At 43.8% G+C, this 18268-nt stretch overlaps 2 protein-coding genes across 3 annotated transcripts in view; one reads left to right on the top strand and one right to left on the bottom strand.

Moving 5' to 3' along the window:
- Positions 1–3836: 3836 nt before the first annotated feature.
- On the top strand, positions 3837–9212 carry PIK3IP1 (phosphoinositide-3-kinase interacting protein 1). Its single transcript, XM_083147729.1, has 4 exons — positions 3837–4512; positions 7082–7273; positions 8178–8256; positions 8353–9212. Exons 1-4 carry the CDS (start codon positions 4455–4457, stop codon positions 8555–8557), a joined length of 534 nt encoding a protein of 177 aa, XP_083003855.1. The 5' UTR covers positions 3837–4454; the 3' UTR covers positions 8558–9212.
- The window catches only part of LIMK2 (LIM domain kinase 2), a 41317-nt gene continuing 32186 nt past the window's right edge, over positions 9138–18268 (bottom strand). For both annotated transcript variants that reach the window (XM_083147693.1, XM_083147702.1), the window contains exons 10-16: positions 14319–14447; positions 13782–13838; positions 13622–13687; positions 13297–13471; positions 13128–13183; positions 12603–12760; positions 9138–11128 (exon numbers count right to left, since the gene is read on the bottom strand). In XM_083147693.1, the coding sequence (XP_083003819.1) occupies positions 10966–11128; positions 12603–12760; positions 13128–13183; positions 13297–13471; positions 13622–13687; positions 13782–13838; positions 14319–14447 (804 nt within the window). In that variant the 3' untranslated portion in view covers positions 9138–10965. The remainder of the gene's footprint in view (positions 11129–12602; positions 12761–13127; positions 13184–13296; positions 13472–13621; positions 13688–13781; positions 13839–14318; positions 14448–18268) is intronic.

The raw sequence follows: 18268 nt of genomic DNA, 5'->3' as shown, positions 1-18268 counted from the left end.
AAAGGTAGGTTTCTATATAAAGCTATCAGTTCTAATTGATAGCCCCCACCAGTAAGTAAGTAAATGATCACCATGTATCCAAGGCATTCAAACTCTTCTTAAAGCAAATCATTTTTTCAGATGATTCCTTACTATTTTGTATTCTAGGGGTATGCGGTCCTTTGCATATGATCTATTCTATGCGACCTTTAGCAATTGCAGCCTGATCCTCTTGGATCCGATTAATCTTATGTGCACCACTTGCAATCACACTGTCCCCTGCACATTGGATTGGATACCAGATCAAAATTGGTTGTTATGCATATATATACATATAGATATATAGATTCGGGGGTCGGTCGGCACTCAGGTTGTCCAGCTGCAAAGGACCGCGTTGCCTTCCCAATGTAAGGTGTTTACAAAAGCAAAGAAAGGACGGGCGGCACTCACGGGTTTAAATCCAAAAGAAAACTTTAGTGTAGGTGTCACAAAGAACCGACGTTTCGAGGCTTCTGTGCCCCTTTTTTTTCACACCTTGAAAAAGGGGCACAGAAGCCTTGAAACGTCGGTTCTTTGTGACAACTGCACTAAAGTTTTCTTTTGGATTTAAACCCGTGGTGCCGCCCGTTCTTTCTTCGCATATATATATATATATATATATATATATATATATATATATATACACACACACACGATTTGGGCACTTTTCACCTAATTTCTCAGCCCGATCTGTAGGATTCGGGTGAAAAGTACTAAATCATATAAGTGTATAGCCAGCTGTAGTGCCTACACATGGTTAGATTGTATGAATAATACAATCTCTTACCCAATTTCCCTTGAAATCCAGAACACTCCTGGCCAAACAATATCATGCACACACACAAAGCGATTGAGTAAACCAGGCATGTTCAAACTATGGCCCACCAGCTGTTGTGAAACTACAAATCCCAGCATGCCTTGCCATAGTTTTATCATTCAATAAAAGCAAAACTGTGGCAATACATGATGGGACTTGTAGTTTAACAACAACTGGAGCGCTATAGTTTGGACATGCCTGGATTAAACGATCAAAAGATTAGGTGGGTCGCTTAACGAATGCAAGTCAAATACACATCATTGCCACATTGGGCCTAGTTCAGACATGTTAGCAGGTCGCACGTGTGATCAGTCCGGATGGATTGCAGTCGTAAGCAGATCGTATGTGCCGTGGGCACCTTTAGAGAGAAGTCCCTATAAAGCAGGTATCAGAAATATGGTCCATCTAATTTATAAACTGGAGGCTGGGCCTGCAGATTTCATGCTACCTGTCTAATCAGGTCTTGCTTTCACTGATACTTTTGGTTTAGCATCTTTATTTGCAGTGCATGGCTGCAATCGGCCATCTACGGGGAACCTTCTGGCATTTTATTAAAGATGATTAAATCAGTGTTTATCGGACAATGAGCTTTCTCATTGGTTTATAGAGCTCATGCAGACAGAATATTTATGTGTGTAAAATAATTCTTATATTTTTTTCATATGTTATAGCTTGGAGCCAATGAAGAATTTATTTGTGATAAATATGCATCTGTATAACTAAATTATCTATACAGCTCTGGTTTTTTTCCGTCTTGTGCAACCCAAAAAATTATTTTTGTTGTTTTTATATAATTGTAAGTGGGGTTAGGTAAAATCCGTAATTGTTCAGACCCTGGAATGTGGTACTAGACTAACTCCCTGCAGTAAACTTGCCATTCTGGAGCTTGTAGTGCTTGTCGTCCATCTGCCTAGTTCTGGGAGTGGTGTCCTGTCTGGGGTGGGTGGCTGTGACAGATATTGACATTACAGCCTCCCCATATGGTATGGAACGTTCCACTTATACCAACCATATGGGGAGGCTGTAATCTCTCCCTCTCTGGTGACAGCGATCACAGACACCAACCTGGACAGGACATAAGGCCTGATTCATACCTAGTAGCAGTTTTAAGTAAAAGAAAAAAAAAAGCTGTCCAGAACAGGGCACGGCTGCCCTGCTATCTTGCTCCTGGCCCATGATGCACCCGTAAAAATTAGCTGACACATTGCTAAGGTGTGAGTGCTTCGCTACACAATAATGTGCTTGCTCCAGGCCAGCCATGTTCTGGGTCGCAGTGGCTGGGTGTGATGTCACGCAACGGTATTTGTTTCTTGGCACCACGTCCATTGGGCCATTATAACGGCATGCGATGCGTTGCGATTTTTTCATTTAATTTTGTTTTTTACAACACAATATCGCATCTCATGTCCCGCAAAATCGCATGCGATTTTATAGGGTGTGCGATGCCATGACATTAGGTATACAATAATATGATTGTATGTCCCAAAAATAGATGTAACGCACCCCCCCACCCGAAGCGCAGCGAGCCCCACAAGGGGCGGCGGAATGCGTCCTCCAACTTTTTCATTACCCCACTATCCACGTTGGCGTGGAGTTGACTTTAGATAGTGTGGCGAGCGCAGCGAGCCCCACTAGGGGACGCAGATTACTTTACATGTATTCTGCGTGGCTAGTGGGGTAGTGAAAAAGTCGGAGGACGCGTTCCGCTGCGCTCGCCACGCTTCGGGTTGACGTGGATAGTTGGGGGGTGCGTTAAACCTAGTTTTGGAGACATACAGTACAATCATATGATTGCATACCTAATGTCATGGCATCAAACACACTATAAAATGACATGCGATTTTGCCCGGGGCTGAGAGAGCAGTGAATAAATTACATAGGAAAATCGCATCGCAAATCGCATGACCCTAAAATGGCCCATGTGATGCGATGCAATTTCACTACGCAGAATAGCCCACTAAGCAAATTGCTTAGTGGGCGCCGTTCTAGGAAACATGTATCCATGCAGCTGCCGCGGCTCTCTCGTTCAGAAGTCCAGACATACCTGCGTTATACATCCCCATCCCGTTCCTGCAATACGGCCCATTGTCCAGACATGGACGAGCACTTGAAGCTCCAGAATTACAGAGTTTGTTGCAGTGAGCCTGTCCGGGCTGGCAATCTGACTATCCGGTTTTAGTGTCTTGCTTATAAAACATAGATTTGGACAGAACGTGACAATGCAGTCATTTTTTTGTGGACGAATGTCCCATGTTTAAAAATCCAGGCCCTGGCAAATTGTTTTCTCACATCATTTATTGTATGTGGTGAAAACAAACAAACAATGCATGAGCCAGCAGCACATCTATGGTCAGTACACTGCACACACTCCTGTTTGCTTAGCAATCTGTTTGCATTTGTGTTGTATGTTTTAAATAAAGGTAAATAAATGACACAAAAACCCCAGCCATAGCAAAACCAGTGTCTGATCAAAGTCCAAGCACAAATTGTGCATCCTATTTCAATGACGACATGGCAACATGTAGCGTGGTAGATGTATTAAGCCTGGAGAAGAGATACTGGAGACAAAGTGAAAGGAGATAAAGCACGAGCCAAATACCAATGAACTGTGTTTGAAAATGACAGTTGGAAGTTGATTGGCTGGTGCTATATCTCATTTAACTTTATCTCCAGTTTATCTCTTCCCCAGGCTTCACACCTGCCCCAGAATGAGCTATGGAACCGGTAACTGTGGGAGAGCTATGGAGCCTAGGACAGGATGCTAGACAGCACTGCGGTGTAATAACGGATGAGTCTGAGCTGCTGGAGGACACAGAGGAGGAGCATGCAGCACACACACAGATCCTGTCCAAACCGGCTCCTGCTGCCTGAGCTATTCTGCTGCAGCTGTGCCAGGGAGCTATTCCCTCCCTCTCCCCGGCTCCCAGTGCCCGAGCTATGCCGTGGACCTGCCCCCTCCCTCACCAGTGCCTGAGCTTTGCCAGGGACCTGCCCCCTCCCTCACCCCGGCTCACCTGTACCAGGGAGCTGCCCCCTCCCTCACCCCAGTTCCTAGAACAGCAGCACAGCCTGTGTACTCAGCATCAAGGTCACCACCGACAGGCGCCCAGCATAGGCGGTTACAGACGACACCTTATACAGACATTAACATGACACATTTTTGGGCGCAGAAATGGCCGTGTGCTGGCTATAAATGTGCGGCACCGTTGCACTCAGCTGTGTCCGCACAGGAAAGGCAGCCTGTCTTCTCTGCATACACAGGGCAAACATGCCACCAAGCGAGTCACATCGCACGCTGCCTGAGTATTACCAGGAGATTCTATGCGCAACGCATGACATGAGTCTGATGTGTTCTATGGCAGTAAATACACGACGGTGCCCACATACCCACACACACCTGTTAAAATAGAACCTAAGTAAGTTCCCCCATCCCCAATGCAATTCATTATGCAGTGCAGACGTTTCCGGCTGTCAGAGCGCTGAGGCTCCTGTGTGATGTCAGCACCAGCAGGGGGAGGAGCAGCAGCTGAAGTGAAAAACAACCCTGTGTGCAGCAGCAACAGAATTGGTACAGCAGCGAGAGGCAGAGAGCAGCGACATACTGCACGCAGCAAGGACGATGGCTCTGCAGCTCCTAATCCTGCTCCTGGGCTACCAGCTGGTCTGCGGGACACCAGGTACACACACACACACTAAGGACACCTGCACAGAGGGATGACCATTGTCTACAGTGGACCGTGCTGCATAGCTCTGGATCTGACCACAGCAGCACCGTGATTCTGCATGAGCAATGTTACATAGCTAGGCATAGACTTTATCCAGTCATATAACTATATGCATTGCAGTAGGCTGCAAAACTGTTGTTGTGACTGTCACGTAGGTGCATAATCATGTACACCTGCCCAAGTGCCCATAGCGATGCTGTTTTCCCATTAGTTCTCGGTACACACGCCCTAGTTGTACTTGCACACCGCACAGGTCCCTGTATCAGCCCTGTTATCTCCAGCATGCTACCTTGGTCACGTGATCTTGTTTTTCTCTTTAGAGTCTGAGGGTGGAGATGAGATTTGGCCGCCACCCATAAGTAGAATTGTGAAGTGATTGGAAGCTCCTGTCGCTGAGCTCCCTTTTCACTTTCTATTGGATAGGAAGTTTAACATTCGTCTCTACCTCGTTAAACAAAGGGGGTTCAAATGACACACGACACCCCTTGGCTACATTCGTGTAAACACAAGTGTTATAATCCATGTAAACCGGTTTACAGGCTCATATCCTCCCTCCCGGTCTACCATTAGTTAATAGTATTTGTTATATAGGCTGTAAAATAGAATATTCAAACTTTTGTTTCTGGTATAAGTGGTGAATGGACATATGCTTGTAGAAATGATTAGGGGTATTTATCAAAGATAAAAGCATCTATATACTTAGCTTTGGTGATAGAGAAAGTGGACAAAAAGTACTAATCAATGACTTCCAAAATGCCATATTCTAGTCTGTTTGAAATATAACTGGTGGATATAAAGTACCAACCAATCAACTCCAGTTACCTCTCGCAAATAAGTAATTTATGGAAACACAGCCTGTAACATGATAGAAGCTGATTTGTTAGTACTTTAAATCTCTCCATGCAATGATCAATACCCCTTTAATAATAAATGCACATCAAATGTTGAGACCCTGAAAATGGCATCACTTATAACACCAGCATAGCAGGAATACATAACTCCCTATAAACAACAAGAAACTAATAAGAGACCCTTCAGAGAAAATAACTGCATCCGAAAAAAGACTAAACAGTCTTTTTGATAAAATTATTTTGTGCAGAAACCTAATCTCAGTATTAGGGACTCCTGCCATTTTGTTCTTCTAAATATAAAACAACAGCTTTTGTCCATATCAGTGGGTTGCTAGGTCCTAGTGGGTTAAAAGACTTCTAATGTCACAACCACGTAACACGTGGCTCCAGAGGGAGAAGAAAGGTTGATGGGCTGGCATTGTCACTAACCAAGCAAACATCTATTGCCTTTAGTAATAAGGTGGTGAGCAAAGCTAGTCCCCATGCCCAAAATGTGGGAAGCAAAACAACACCCACAAGTGTACATTTGGGGACCCATGTTCTGACCTTGCTCCTCCCTCTGTTGTAACATGCTTGTGACATCAGAGATCCTTTCACCTGGTTGGCATTAGACTCAGCCCACAGCAGTAGGCAGAGGGAGTGTCCTGTTTTTTCCCCCTCTATTTCCTAATGTAGATAACCCTCCGCAATACTATTGGAGAGCAATTATTGTTCTGGCTTCTGGCTAATCTGTTCCTGCAAAACAAACACTATTGATGTATAGGGAAAAAATAAGTGTTCAGTGCAATGGTGTAGCAATTATTTCAAGTGTGGGATACAAATATATGTGACTGTTGTGTGACTTCACTAATACTTTACAACAGGGGTTCTCAAACTTGGACCTCAGGACCCCACACAGTTCAAGTTTTCCAGGTCACCCGGCAGGTGTACAGGTGCATTCATTACTCATGGACACATTTTAAAAGATTTCACTTGTGATTCTGTGAGAAGACCTGCAAAACATGCACTGTGTGGGGCCCCGAGGACCGAGTTTAAGAACCTGTGCTTTTCCGGGTTTTTTATGAATTTGTTGTAAAAATCGCATGCCATGCGATGGCATGCGATTTTGATCACAAATGCATCCAAATGCATTTAAATTTGTAGCAAACATGTTAAATGCACCCCAAATGTCTTTTTTCACACTGTACCACCCCCACTATGAACGCCAACCCGAAGCGTGGCGAGCGGTGACGGTACGCGTCCTACGACCTTTTCATACCCCCACTATCCACGTCGGCGTGGAGTTGAGAATAGAAAGTGTGGCGAGTGCAGCAAGCCACCGAGCCCGAAGCGTCCGCTCGCCACACTTTCTATTCTCAACTCCACGCCGACGTGGATAATGGGGGTATGAAAAGGTCGTAGGACGCGTACCGCTGCGCTCGCCACGCTTCGGGTTGGCGTTCATAGTGGGGGTGCTACAGTAACAAATGCCCTTTGGGGTGCATTTAACATGATTTTAACACATGTCAATGATTTCTGTGAAAAATGGCATCTCATCGCATGTGATGGCATGCGATTTTTTTCATATATGATGCACATCGTGGGAGCCGTGATACTACACAAACACCGATCTTTATGTGCATTTTGAAAGGAGACATATACTTAGGACTTAATTTCATTTATGATTACAGTTCCTACAAACGAACATCCGACACCAGAGCAGATGACAACAGTGCAGCCATCACATATTCCAGGGGAATCAACAACTCTGAACAAAGATCCGGTTCTGCTACCAGAGAAGGTCAATGTGGCTCAGCCTGTGATCAGCATTAGCGAGAGGGTGCAAGTCAACCCCCGTGAAAAGAAGGACCTGGGAACATTAGGTAGGATATTAGCACTGTACCCTTTTTATTATTATTTACTATCTTGTAGACCTCATAATGACATCATTACTCTAAACAAAAGAAAATGTATAGGGAACATTGACTAGGTGCAATATAATAAATTCATGCACATAAGATAAGAACAATGCTGTATTATATTTGGGAAGTTATTTCTTAAGCAACATACACACTAGATGACTAGTGGCATCACTGATATAGTTTACTATCTGGTGAAACTAGATAGTGTGTACACACTGAATGATGTTATTGATATTGTTCAGTTAGGTCACCCGCCAAACGTGCACTCAATCATCAAGAATACTGATTGTGCACAATATACTCTTTTTTTTTTTTATGTGTACTCAGCCTTAAGTATATTTAGTACATTTAATGAGATCTCTGACATAAGGGGGTGAGGTGCTCACTACTGCACACTTATGTGTAAAGCTGCCCATACATCTACAGATTTATTGAGGTGGAAAAATAGATTTAGATTTATTGTCCGATCTGGCTGGTTGGAACAAAATCCTGGTAATGGATGACAGCAGATGACAGTTGACCATTTGCTTCGAATTGCTGGAAAACTGGCAAACTGTTATTCAGATATTACCAGGTTTTTGTTCCAACCAGCCCAATCTGACAAATTGATCTGTAGATGTATGGCAAGCTTAAGCTCAGACATCTCTTGCCACCAGGAAGCATGGCCTGGTTGTCATGACACCCTCAAATCCCTACTGCGTGCTGACAGCTGCTAGGACAGTCAACAGTTATGAAAGTAGGCATTGGCAAGGTATAGCAACCCTGGAAACAGATTAAATATGCTATTTATTGAAGCCAATGCATGTATAATGCTTCTGTGTCTATATTGTTGAATTACATGAATTTGTATCTATTGATATCACAGGTTATGTCTTGGGAATTCTAATGGTGGTGGTAATCATAGCCATTGGAAGTGGCATAGTGGTTGGATACATATACAAAAGGTCTGTATTTTGTTCTAACTTTTGTCAAGACTATCCCAAATTTCCAGTTTGTAAGAAACCATGTCGCTAACGATCATGTTTTTTTTTCCCATTTAGGGGCAGAGATTTAAAGAGACAGCATGAGCAGGAAGTGGAGGACAGGCATCTCCAGAGGATAAACTTACCACTGTCTGCCTTCTCAAACCCTACGTGTGATATTGTAGATGAGAATACAATTGAAGTGCCGTCCAATCACACCCCAAACACTATGCAGGAGGGTGTTGTCCCCCTAATAAGCAGTGCAGGAACTCCAGGAGCATGAGGAGGTGCACATTCCCATGTGGACATAGGACATACCTTTCGGAAATTATGGCAACGTCATACATTTCATCATGCTGTGGCAGTGGCCGAGTGAACTGTGTCAGGAGGGTCTCTACTCCTAAACCAGACTTTTCTCTTTTGGGAGGAAAAGGGACATGATGGACTTTTACAAATCTTGTAAAGATTCAAATCAAGTGTACGATTATATGGTCAGTGTTTGTTTCTGCGACCTAGAATTGCTAATGCTGATCAAAGCCCTCAACATCTTTTTTCATGAGTTTGTGGAGGTTGTTATCTGTTACAGGTGCCTGTCTGTGGCAGCTTCTGTTTTATATTTGTATGTATCATGGACTGTAGAAACAGGAAAACAAGTCTGTTCTGCGCAATGAATGCAGGTGAGAAATCTGCATGTGGAAAGAATAGAAGTTCTCGCTGTGACTAGCCAGGCTTGGGGTGGTAACTCTCACAATACAATTTTCTTCCAATAGAGTTACCATGTAAAGCATAAATGTTGGCTGAGACAGGGATCTTTCCTACCTAAGTAAGCTGTTGAGATTTTTGCGCAAAAACTGACACAAAAATTGTAAGAAAACTGTTTATTGACTTTTGTTTTGTACATAAAACATTATCAGGCAGTGCCTGGCAATCAAACCAGACTTCTGTAATTCCAGTGGTGTGTCTCAAATATTCTGCAAGGTACAATGCTGCCATTCTGCAGCTGGTTTATAATATGGAAAACTCATCTGCTGTTGGCTAATGCTGGGTTCGATGTCATTTTTTTATTTCTTTTTTTAACGTTAAGGTGCATACACACTGGGTGATTTTTGCCCAGCGTGTATGCTGACCGATAATGGGGAAAATCACTCAGTGCATACACACTGAGCGATTGTCCCAGGGGTGGAATACTTTCCATAGCAGGAAGCTATGGAAAGCCGCCCACCCTTTTGCTCATCTTTTTAGCTCAAAAGATAAGATTGAGCTGCTTTCAGCTCAAAGTCGCCCAGTGCGTATGGGCCTCAAGTCTTCCCAAAACTAGTATGCCTGTTGACAGATTTCCCTTTTAATGGATCATTATCTCCATCAGTAGCAAAGAAACTGAGTGTTAGGGAGGCTTCACAATTAAATACAGCCTACAAACAGTGTGGAGACTTGTAGTATACCATGCTACCAATTGGGAATACAAAGGGCTGCTTTAAAGTTAATGGAGCTCTAGCCAAAGGAAACGGATTGGGCAGGGATTACTGTTGAACTAGAACTCCCAGCATTAAATACCAGCCCAAGGTAATTGTAGCTCAGGAACAATTGGACAATCAGATGTTGGTTAAACCTGGCTTTGAGTAAGTGGTACAGCGAGCAAGAAGAAGGTTGCAACTGTTACAGTCTCTTCACTGACAAACACAGTTTTCCAGATGGCAGCATATTCCATCTTTTAGTGTTTAAGCCTATAATTTAAGCGACTTTAGGGCAGATTTATTAAGCCTGGTGAAGTGATAAAGCCGCTGGTACATTATCATTGGCCAATCAAGTCCTACCTGTCAAGTTACAGACTTGGGGGCAGATGTATTCAGCCTGGTGAATAGAAAGTGGAAGGACAGAATGCACCAGCTAATGACAGTGTTTGAAAAATGACAGTTGAGAGTTCATTGGCTGGTGCGTTGCGTTATCTCCTTCCACTTTATCTCTTCCCCAGGCTTAATACATATGAACCTACTGTACAAAATTGCTCTCCATGCCCAGCTGCCATAGGTTGTAGTGAAGCCAAATATTGACACTAATCAAGCAAATTCCTATGGCACTGGAGAAAGCACCATACATTACCTATCACACACATTTTAAAGAAAGTGCAATCCAAAATGCACAAAGGAGGAGTTTTTATATTCCAGTTGTCATGGGAAAATGTAGCAATTACTCCAAGTGGAAGACAATGGTTATCCATAAAAGTGGTCATTATTCACCCTAGTTCCCAAGAAATGTTTTAAAAGCTTTTGACTGAATAAATATGTAACTCACTTCTCCCTTCTGTAACCTTCCAGGCTAGGAGGAGGAGAGTGATTTCAAGTTTTGTGTAGTTATGAACTATGAAAGTTAGTGGATATGGTTGCTTAGTGACCCTTAATAACAAGATATGCAGTGGTTCTACATACAGTTTAAAGTATCCTAGAAAACACCCTGAGATATCCCTTTTAGCATTGTAGAAATGTATGCAGCTAGTTCCTACGTTTTGGTAGTTTTATTTCACCTTTTGACCTTTTTTAAATGTTTCGGCTATGAAACATTAAATAGTCCACTACCACAAGGGCAAAACTGTAACATGATCACATGTGAGCATAAAGTGTGCTTTGCAGAGATGAATTTGTTTTTAACTGGATATTCAGTAATCTTGCCACATCTATTTTCCCAGATAAGGAATCAAAGTTTTGTTCCATGTTCTGAATGGTTTTCTCGTGTCAGACCATATTGTAACTTCAGGTTTTGTTCCATAAACTCTAGTTCGGAAGGCAGGGGGATCGCCAGCTCCCCCAGAAACAGAGATAAGGCTGTAAGTGTATCCTGTAGATATAGGAAATCTGGCCTACGAAATCAAGAAACACTGTTTTAGGCTAAGGAGAATACGGTGTCCAGTTCTGGAGGCCATATCTCCAGCAGGATTTAAATACATTAGAGACTGTACAAAGAAGGACAACTATAATAGTACATGGCCTACATCACTTAGCTTACCCAGAAAGACTAAGGGGGTATTCAATCTGGGGGTCACGACAGCCGTGACCCTGTCCCCTTCTCGTCTGCTCGACTAAGAACATGCAGGCAGGATTCAATGTCCCGCCTGCAGTGGGACGAGAAGTGGGCATGGCCGCGAGTTGCGGCCAGGAAGAGGCGAGCTGCAGCCGGCAGCTTGTAAATTCCCGGCAGAATGAGCCCGACTGTTTGTGAAGTCGGGCTCGTTCTGCCGAGCTCCCCTGTTCAATACTGTCGGGGAAGACAGCATTGAATAGGGCCGACAGCAATCTCCCCCTCAGGAGATGGTCCCCGGTGATTGAGTACCCCCCTAAAGAATATAGTTTGGAACAGAGATGGGAAAGGGAGAATATGAAAGATACCTTCAAATATATCAAGGGTTTTAACAAGGTCCAGGATGGAAATATTCCTCAAATAAAGAGAAGTATGATGGTGCCCACACACGCACCGATCCCGGCGGGGCGATGCTATGTGATGGGGTGCGCGCTCCCGCGGCACCTCATCGCACAGTACAAAAAGTATGTGCTGCACATACTTTTTGTACTAGCTTTTAATCGCAGCGCATGCACATCGCATGCACAAGGCATACGATGCAATGCTATGTGTACTAGTTAAGCACAGAACGCACGCCGGGATCGATGCGTCTGTGGGCACCTTTAGAACACATGGACATGTACTGAAACTGGAGGGAGGTTCAGGGGAAGTTTGAGGAAAAATGACTTCACAGAAAGGGTAGTGGACAAGTGTAATAACCTCACATCACAGAAGGTAGAGGCTAATGCTGGGTATATCAGATTTATCTAGTCTGGTGTGAACAAAAAATCTGGTAAGGAATGAAAGTCTACTAAAATCATTTGCTCCCAAACACTGGAAAATGAACAAAAACAACTATTTGAACAAATCTATTAAATCAAATGGATTTATCAAATTTGTTTTGATGACCATTGTCTGTTTTCCAGAGTTTTGGAGTAAATGATCAATTGTCATTTTCAACAAAACATTACCAGATTTGTGTTCCCACCAGACAGATTGGACAAAAAACTATAGATGTATACCCAGCTTTAGACAATAGAACAAACTAAACATGCATGGGACAGACAGAGTGACATCCTTACAAAGAAATAAAACATTGAATATGTTTTGAGGTAAAAATATGGTTAAGAAAAGGGGCAGACTAAATTGACAAAATAGTTCTTCTATGCTGTAAAATGTGATGTTTCTTTGCAAGTATTACAGTAGCCTTAAAATGTTTATAGAACATAAGAGAAGATTATACAATTATGACCGGAGAGGTGAATACATGAGATTACCTTTCATCAGGCTCCAGTTGACAGCATGATGTTGCAAGGGGAAAAAATCCTGAAGGACAATCTTTTGGAACAAACTTCTCCCAAAACAAACGAACATTCAGACCATAGTCAAAAGTGCGTGGTAGGCAATCTGGATCAGCATATACCTGCCCAATAATCTGCAAAAGGACATAGGACTTCTCATGCTTTGCAATACCTTGGATTTTACAGCTTCTGTGAGGCAAGTAGGCTGGATCTAGCCTTACCAGCCTACTTGCCTCACAGAAAACAGCTCTGTAAAGTAAATATGCACCTTGGACTACAAGAAAGTAGAAATATCAAGAGATGCATAATGCTAAAATGTAATAGTATAAAGGCAGATCTATTTTTTTTTTCTTGGATTTAAAAATGTACTTGTGTCATTGGCTAAAGTGTCTGTACCTAGGGAAGAATGCAATATCTTCCCCATATGCCTAGGCGATCACTATGCTTGTATAGTTACAGGCCTAGATGTGTTGCAAGAACCATCAGTATTTGTCTTCTTACCTCACATAGAACAATCCCAAATGAAAATACATCCACCTTCTCATCATACTGTTTACCTGTGTGGAACAGGAGAACGTATAAATATATAGATCTATCACAAACCTATATTCATTCCACAATATTCTTATACAACTACTAACTCCAATCCCCATTGACTTTACTCCTTTACCATTTAACATTTCAGGTGCCATCCAGTAGGGATTGCCCACCACTGTGTAACGTTTTCGACGATTAGTTTTGCGTATTGTTCGCTTCTTTGTGGGTGGACGTTCTGGTGGCGGTTTTGGTTTCTCTTCCACAATGAGCCTGGAAAGCCCAAAGTCTGCAACCACCACAGTGCCATCCTATAAGGTAACAGAAGACAGCTGAGGATAAAAACAAACACAACAGCAAAGGTGGACATGTAAAAGGCATCAACTGATTAATCTGCAAAACATCACAGAGAAAAGGTGTAAGAGCAGTTACTGAACAACCAAGTGAAATAAGGATCTTACCAGTTTGATGAGACAGTTGTGCGAGTTGAGATCCCGATGGATAATGCTCATAGAGTGAAGATATGCCTAGAGGGGGGGGGGGGGGGGGGGAATAAAAATACAAATGATTTTCCATAGCTACGGCTCATTATAGTGCTCAAGTAAAAAGGTTAAAGCTTACCATTCCACATGAAATGTCTTTAGAAAATGAGACCTTTTGTTGCCAAGGACAATGGTCCTGAGAGTGGGATGGGGGAAAAGTAACAGAGTTATATATTTTTATTAGCTTTTACAATTAGAAGTTAACAATTTTATATCTAATAATAGTTGCTTGATTCTTATACCAAATAGATAGGTGTATTCAATGCGGCCGACGAGGGTGTTAAACGACGGGGATCTTAAAAAACAAGCGATCCTCGCTGTTTCACCCCCGCGCCGGCCACTCACCCTTTTCAAAGTAGCAGGGAAATCCTCACCGTCAGAGGACAGCAAGGATTTCCCCAAACAGCGAGGCTCGCGGCTAATGCAGGGAGCCTGCTGCATTTACCCGCGAGCCTCGCTGTTTTAGCGGCTGCACATGCAGTTTCCCTCTCGCTCCAAAAAACCTAGCGAGGGGGGAAACGGCGTGTGGCAGGGGGTCAGTTGAATACTGACCCTGCAAGCTATGACAGCGAGCAAAAAGCATTGAATATTAAACACAGTATACACCAATGCTCACCGCTCTTAGGAAATCCTTTAATGTTCCACATTCTATATACTCTGTCAGCAAGTTTAGTCTACGATCCTTATAAAGAACCCCAATAAAACGCAGCACATTAGGGTGATCCAGACAACGCATGACCTTTACCTGCAAGATGAAAAATATAAAGAAATGGTTTATAACAGGCAGTATAATATTACCATGTATACAAATAATCAATTACGAAAAACACTTCTTGCTATATCAGGAAATAATGATTAATCAGCTACTCTTTCAACAAGTTCTTAAGTATGGTAAATTAAATCTTGTGTGACCAATCATATTTCACTCTGAGAGCATTAGACAATAAGCCAACATGAAGAAGCCATGTGACACAAAATAAGCACACCCCATGATTAGCAGCAACAGTAATATGATCATTTCCTGGAAGAGTCTCTGGAACCTTATGTGAGGAACACTGGTGCGCTCCTTAAAATCACTGCCTTAAATTCATTGATGTTGGAGGGCATCCATTTATACACAGCATCTTAATGGGGATGAGATTAGGACTCTAAATTTGTCTTCAAAAAATCTATATTAATTTATTTATCAGGCATTCAGTTGCAGATTTGTTGGTGCTGATCTTGTCCTTTTGCATGATCCAACCTCAAACAAGCTTTAATTGAGTCCGACAAAAGGGATTACACTTGCGCACAGAGGAGTCCATTATTGACTCAATGACTGTAAAGCAGTGTGGTTTCAGAACTGCAAGAAGCTATACCGTTTGCTCTAAACTATGACCTGCAAATTGTATTTGTTCTAGGGAATATGACTGCCACCTAGAATTTTGATTCTCTGACAAAAGCAGAAGAATTCATTTTTGCATGCAACCCAACTCAGTGAAGCGGTCACAAGTTGTACACAGGTCACATGTACCTTAGCAGCGGGACTACTGCTTACTGAATCAGATTTTCGGAAGCTTTCCGATTGCGATCTTTTCTCCTTTGTACTGTAGTAGTGTAATAAAGAAAGATTTGATTGTTAGGTACTCTTTACCTAGCATGGCGCCCACGATTTTGATCGTGGGCATCGCAGGTAAAAAAATTGCGGGCATTGAATGCACTAAAAATCGGGTGCGACGCGACCGACACGATGCCCGCGATTTCCCATAGGGATCAATGTTAAATTTCTCAATTGACCCGATTTTACTGTTCAATGCCTCAATTGACCCGATTTTTCCATAGGAATCAATGTTAAATGGCCCACAGAGGCCATATAGGCACCCTAAAGTGTGAAATGGCCCCCACAATTGTTAACGCCACCCCACGATCAACGTGAACCCGAAGCGTGGCGAGCGCAGCGAGCCCGTGAGGGGCGGCGGTATGCGTCCTACGACCTTTTTATACCCCCACTATCCACGTCGGCGTGGAGTTGAGAATAGAATAGTGTGTCGAGCGCAGCGAGACACCGAGCCCGAAGCGTGTGGCTGCGCTCGCCACACTATTCTATTCTCAACTCCACGCCGACGTGGATAGTGGGGGTATGAAAAGGTCGTAGGACGCGTACCGCCGCCGCTCGCCACGCTTCGGGTTCACGTTGATCGTGGGGAGGCGTTAACAATTTGGGTGGCCATTTCACACTTTAGGGTGCCTATTTGGCCTCTGTGGGCCATTTAACATTGTTTCCTATGGAAAAATCGGGTCAATTGAGGCATTGAACAGAAAAATCGGGTCAATTGAGACATTTAACATTGTTCCCTATGGGAAATCGCGGGCATCGCGTCGCACCCGATTTTTTAGTGCATTCAATGCCCGCGATGGCCGCCGTGCTAGGTAAAGAGTACCGATTGTTACAATACATCTGTATGTTTAACCAAGCTGCTTAGTTGGAACATTTGAACAATCACTAAAGGTGCCTATACATGTTGCGATTTTAAGTGCTGTGTGTTTTGTACTTCATTGTGCCATGCGATTTTGGCACTTGCAGGGGATGCGATGGGATGTACTGTGCGTATGCGATTTGGCCTCTTTTTTTTGCAATGCCCCAGACACAATATGCCACAAGGCAATGTCCAATTTGCCGCATACAACACTGGAGGCAGAGAAGAACAGTACACGCCTGAAATTAGGGGGCATAACCTACTATCGTGGCACTCCTGCGAGGCCACATCCCCCATATTTTCTTCTATTGGGGCATGGCCAGCGCCCTGAGAGCTGCTGGCCATGCCCCCAGCCTCTCTGAATAGATGCTGTGCCATATATACAAATACCAACCAGCAGTGCCAGTTCCACAATGCCGCCAATACCCACAGTAATGCCATAAACACAATGCCTCCCAGCACTGCCAGATAAACAATGCCCGCATGATTGTGGTGCCATTCTAAATAAATACTCTTGCGGTAGCCACATGCTACATGGGGTGCGGCCAATGAAAATGGGGGTGTGATACACATATGCCCCAAATAGTGCAGTGCCAGATACACATATGCCCCCAAAAGTGCCAGAAACAGGTATGCCCCCCCCACAGTGCCGGGCATGCCCCCCCACCACAGTGCCAGAAACAGGTATGCCCCCCCACAGTGCAAGTTTTCCAGTAGCAGCAGCACACTCACCATTGTTACTGCCGCTGCTGCCGGGGAAAGGAAAGTCCGGTGTCCCCCTGCAGTGCTGTCGCTGTCTCTGTTGCCGCCACTGCTTCCCTTCTCAGGGGAGGAGAGCACAGCACACCGCGCGTCTCTCCTTCCCCTCACTTCTTTGTGTCTGGGCTGTCCACCAATCAAAGCTTGCAGGCCAGCTCCTGATTGGCGGACGGCCCAGTAACAGGGATGCACAGTGAGGGGTAGGAGAGACGCACAATGTGCTCTCCTCCCCTCAGAGGGAGAAGGGAAGCAGCCGCAGGTAATGGAGGGATGGGCGACTGCAGAATGGTCAAACCACCCGGATCACTGCCGCAAGCGACGGGTTGGCAACCACAGCACTAGGCGATATTGTTAACAATATCTCTGAAAAGGGGTTTCTGAGCCATATTGTTCACAGTATCGTCTAGTGTGGATATCATTAATGATGACCACTCCTGTGCGCCATTAATGAGTGATATCAATTGAACATGCTGGTCAATTTGGCAAGATAGCCAAATGACCTGCATGTTCAGCAGGTCCCAGTGATGTCACTGAACGGAATCGGCAGATGATACTGTTCGGTGTGTATGAGCAATATCGGCCGACCCACTGCTGATATAGTTAACTATATCAGCTGCAGTCGTGTAGTGTTTATGTGGCTTTAATGTAAACTAATGTCCTTCGATAAAAGAGAGTTGAACCAACCAATAAAGGAACATATTTCATTCTTTAAAGGGTAAATATTTAGGAGTTTGGAATCTATTCTTCGCTTTTTATGGTCGTGAGCATTTTTCTCATTTTGGTATCTTGGAGGTCCTGAGTTAAGGTCCTTTCACATGCGATGTATCGCATACGACCCCGCTCCCCAGCGCCGGGAGGGGGGCAGAGTTGGAGGTCAAACGTTCAGCAGGTCCAACCTCCGGTTCAGGTCCAATGCACGTGACCGATCTGTCGGGAATGGGTGAAATCGGACTAATGTATGGGGGCCTTTAGAGTGTAAGGTGAAGATATTTTGTACAAAGTTCAAAGATTAGCAAACAGAACACAGCTACAGGATGGGTTATGTCATGGGTCTTCAAACTGTGGCCCTCCAGATGTTGTGAAACTACAAATCCCAGCATGCCTTGCTACAGTTTTGCTATAAGGGAGTGTTAAAACTGTGGCAAGGCATGCTGGGATTTGTAATTTCACAACATCTGGAGGGCCACAGTTTGAAGACCCATGCGTTATGTGGTTCAGGTGCAATTCTATTCTATAGAACAAATACAGGGGTCTTTTTACTAAGCCTTGGCAAGAGATCAAGTACCAACAAATTAGCTCCTAATTGCCATGTCATAGGCTGTGTTAGAAAAATGGACATTTAGGACCAGAT

Source organism: Crinia signifera, chromosome 1, assembly GCF_055691185.1.
Source record: "Crinia signifera chromosome 1, ASM5569118v1, whole genome shotgun sequence".
Lineage (NCBI taxonomy): Eukaryota > Metazoa > Chordata > Amphibia > Anura > Myobatrachidae > Crinia > Crinia signifera.
This window is presented reverse-complemented; position numbering and strand designations above follow the sequence as displayed.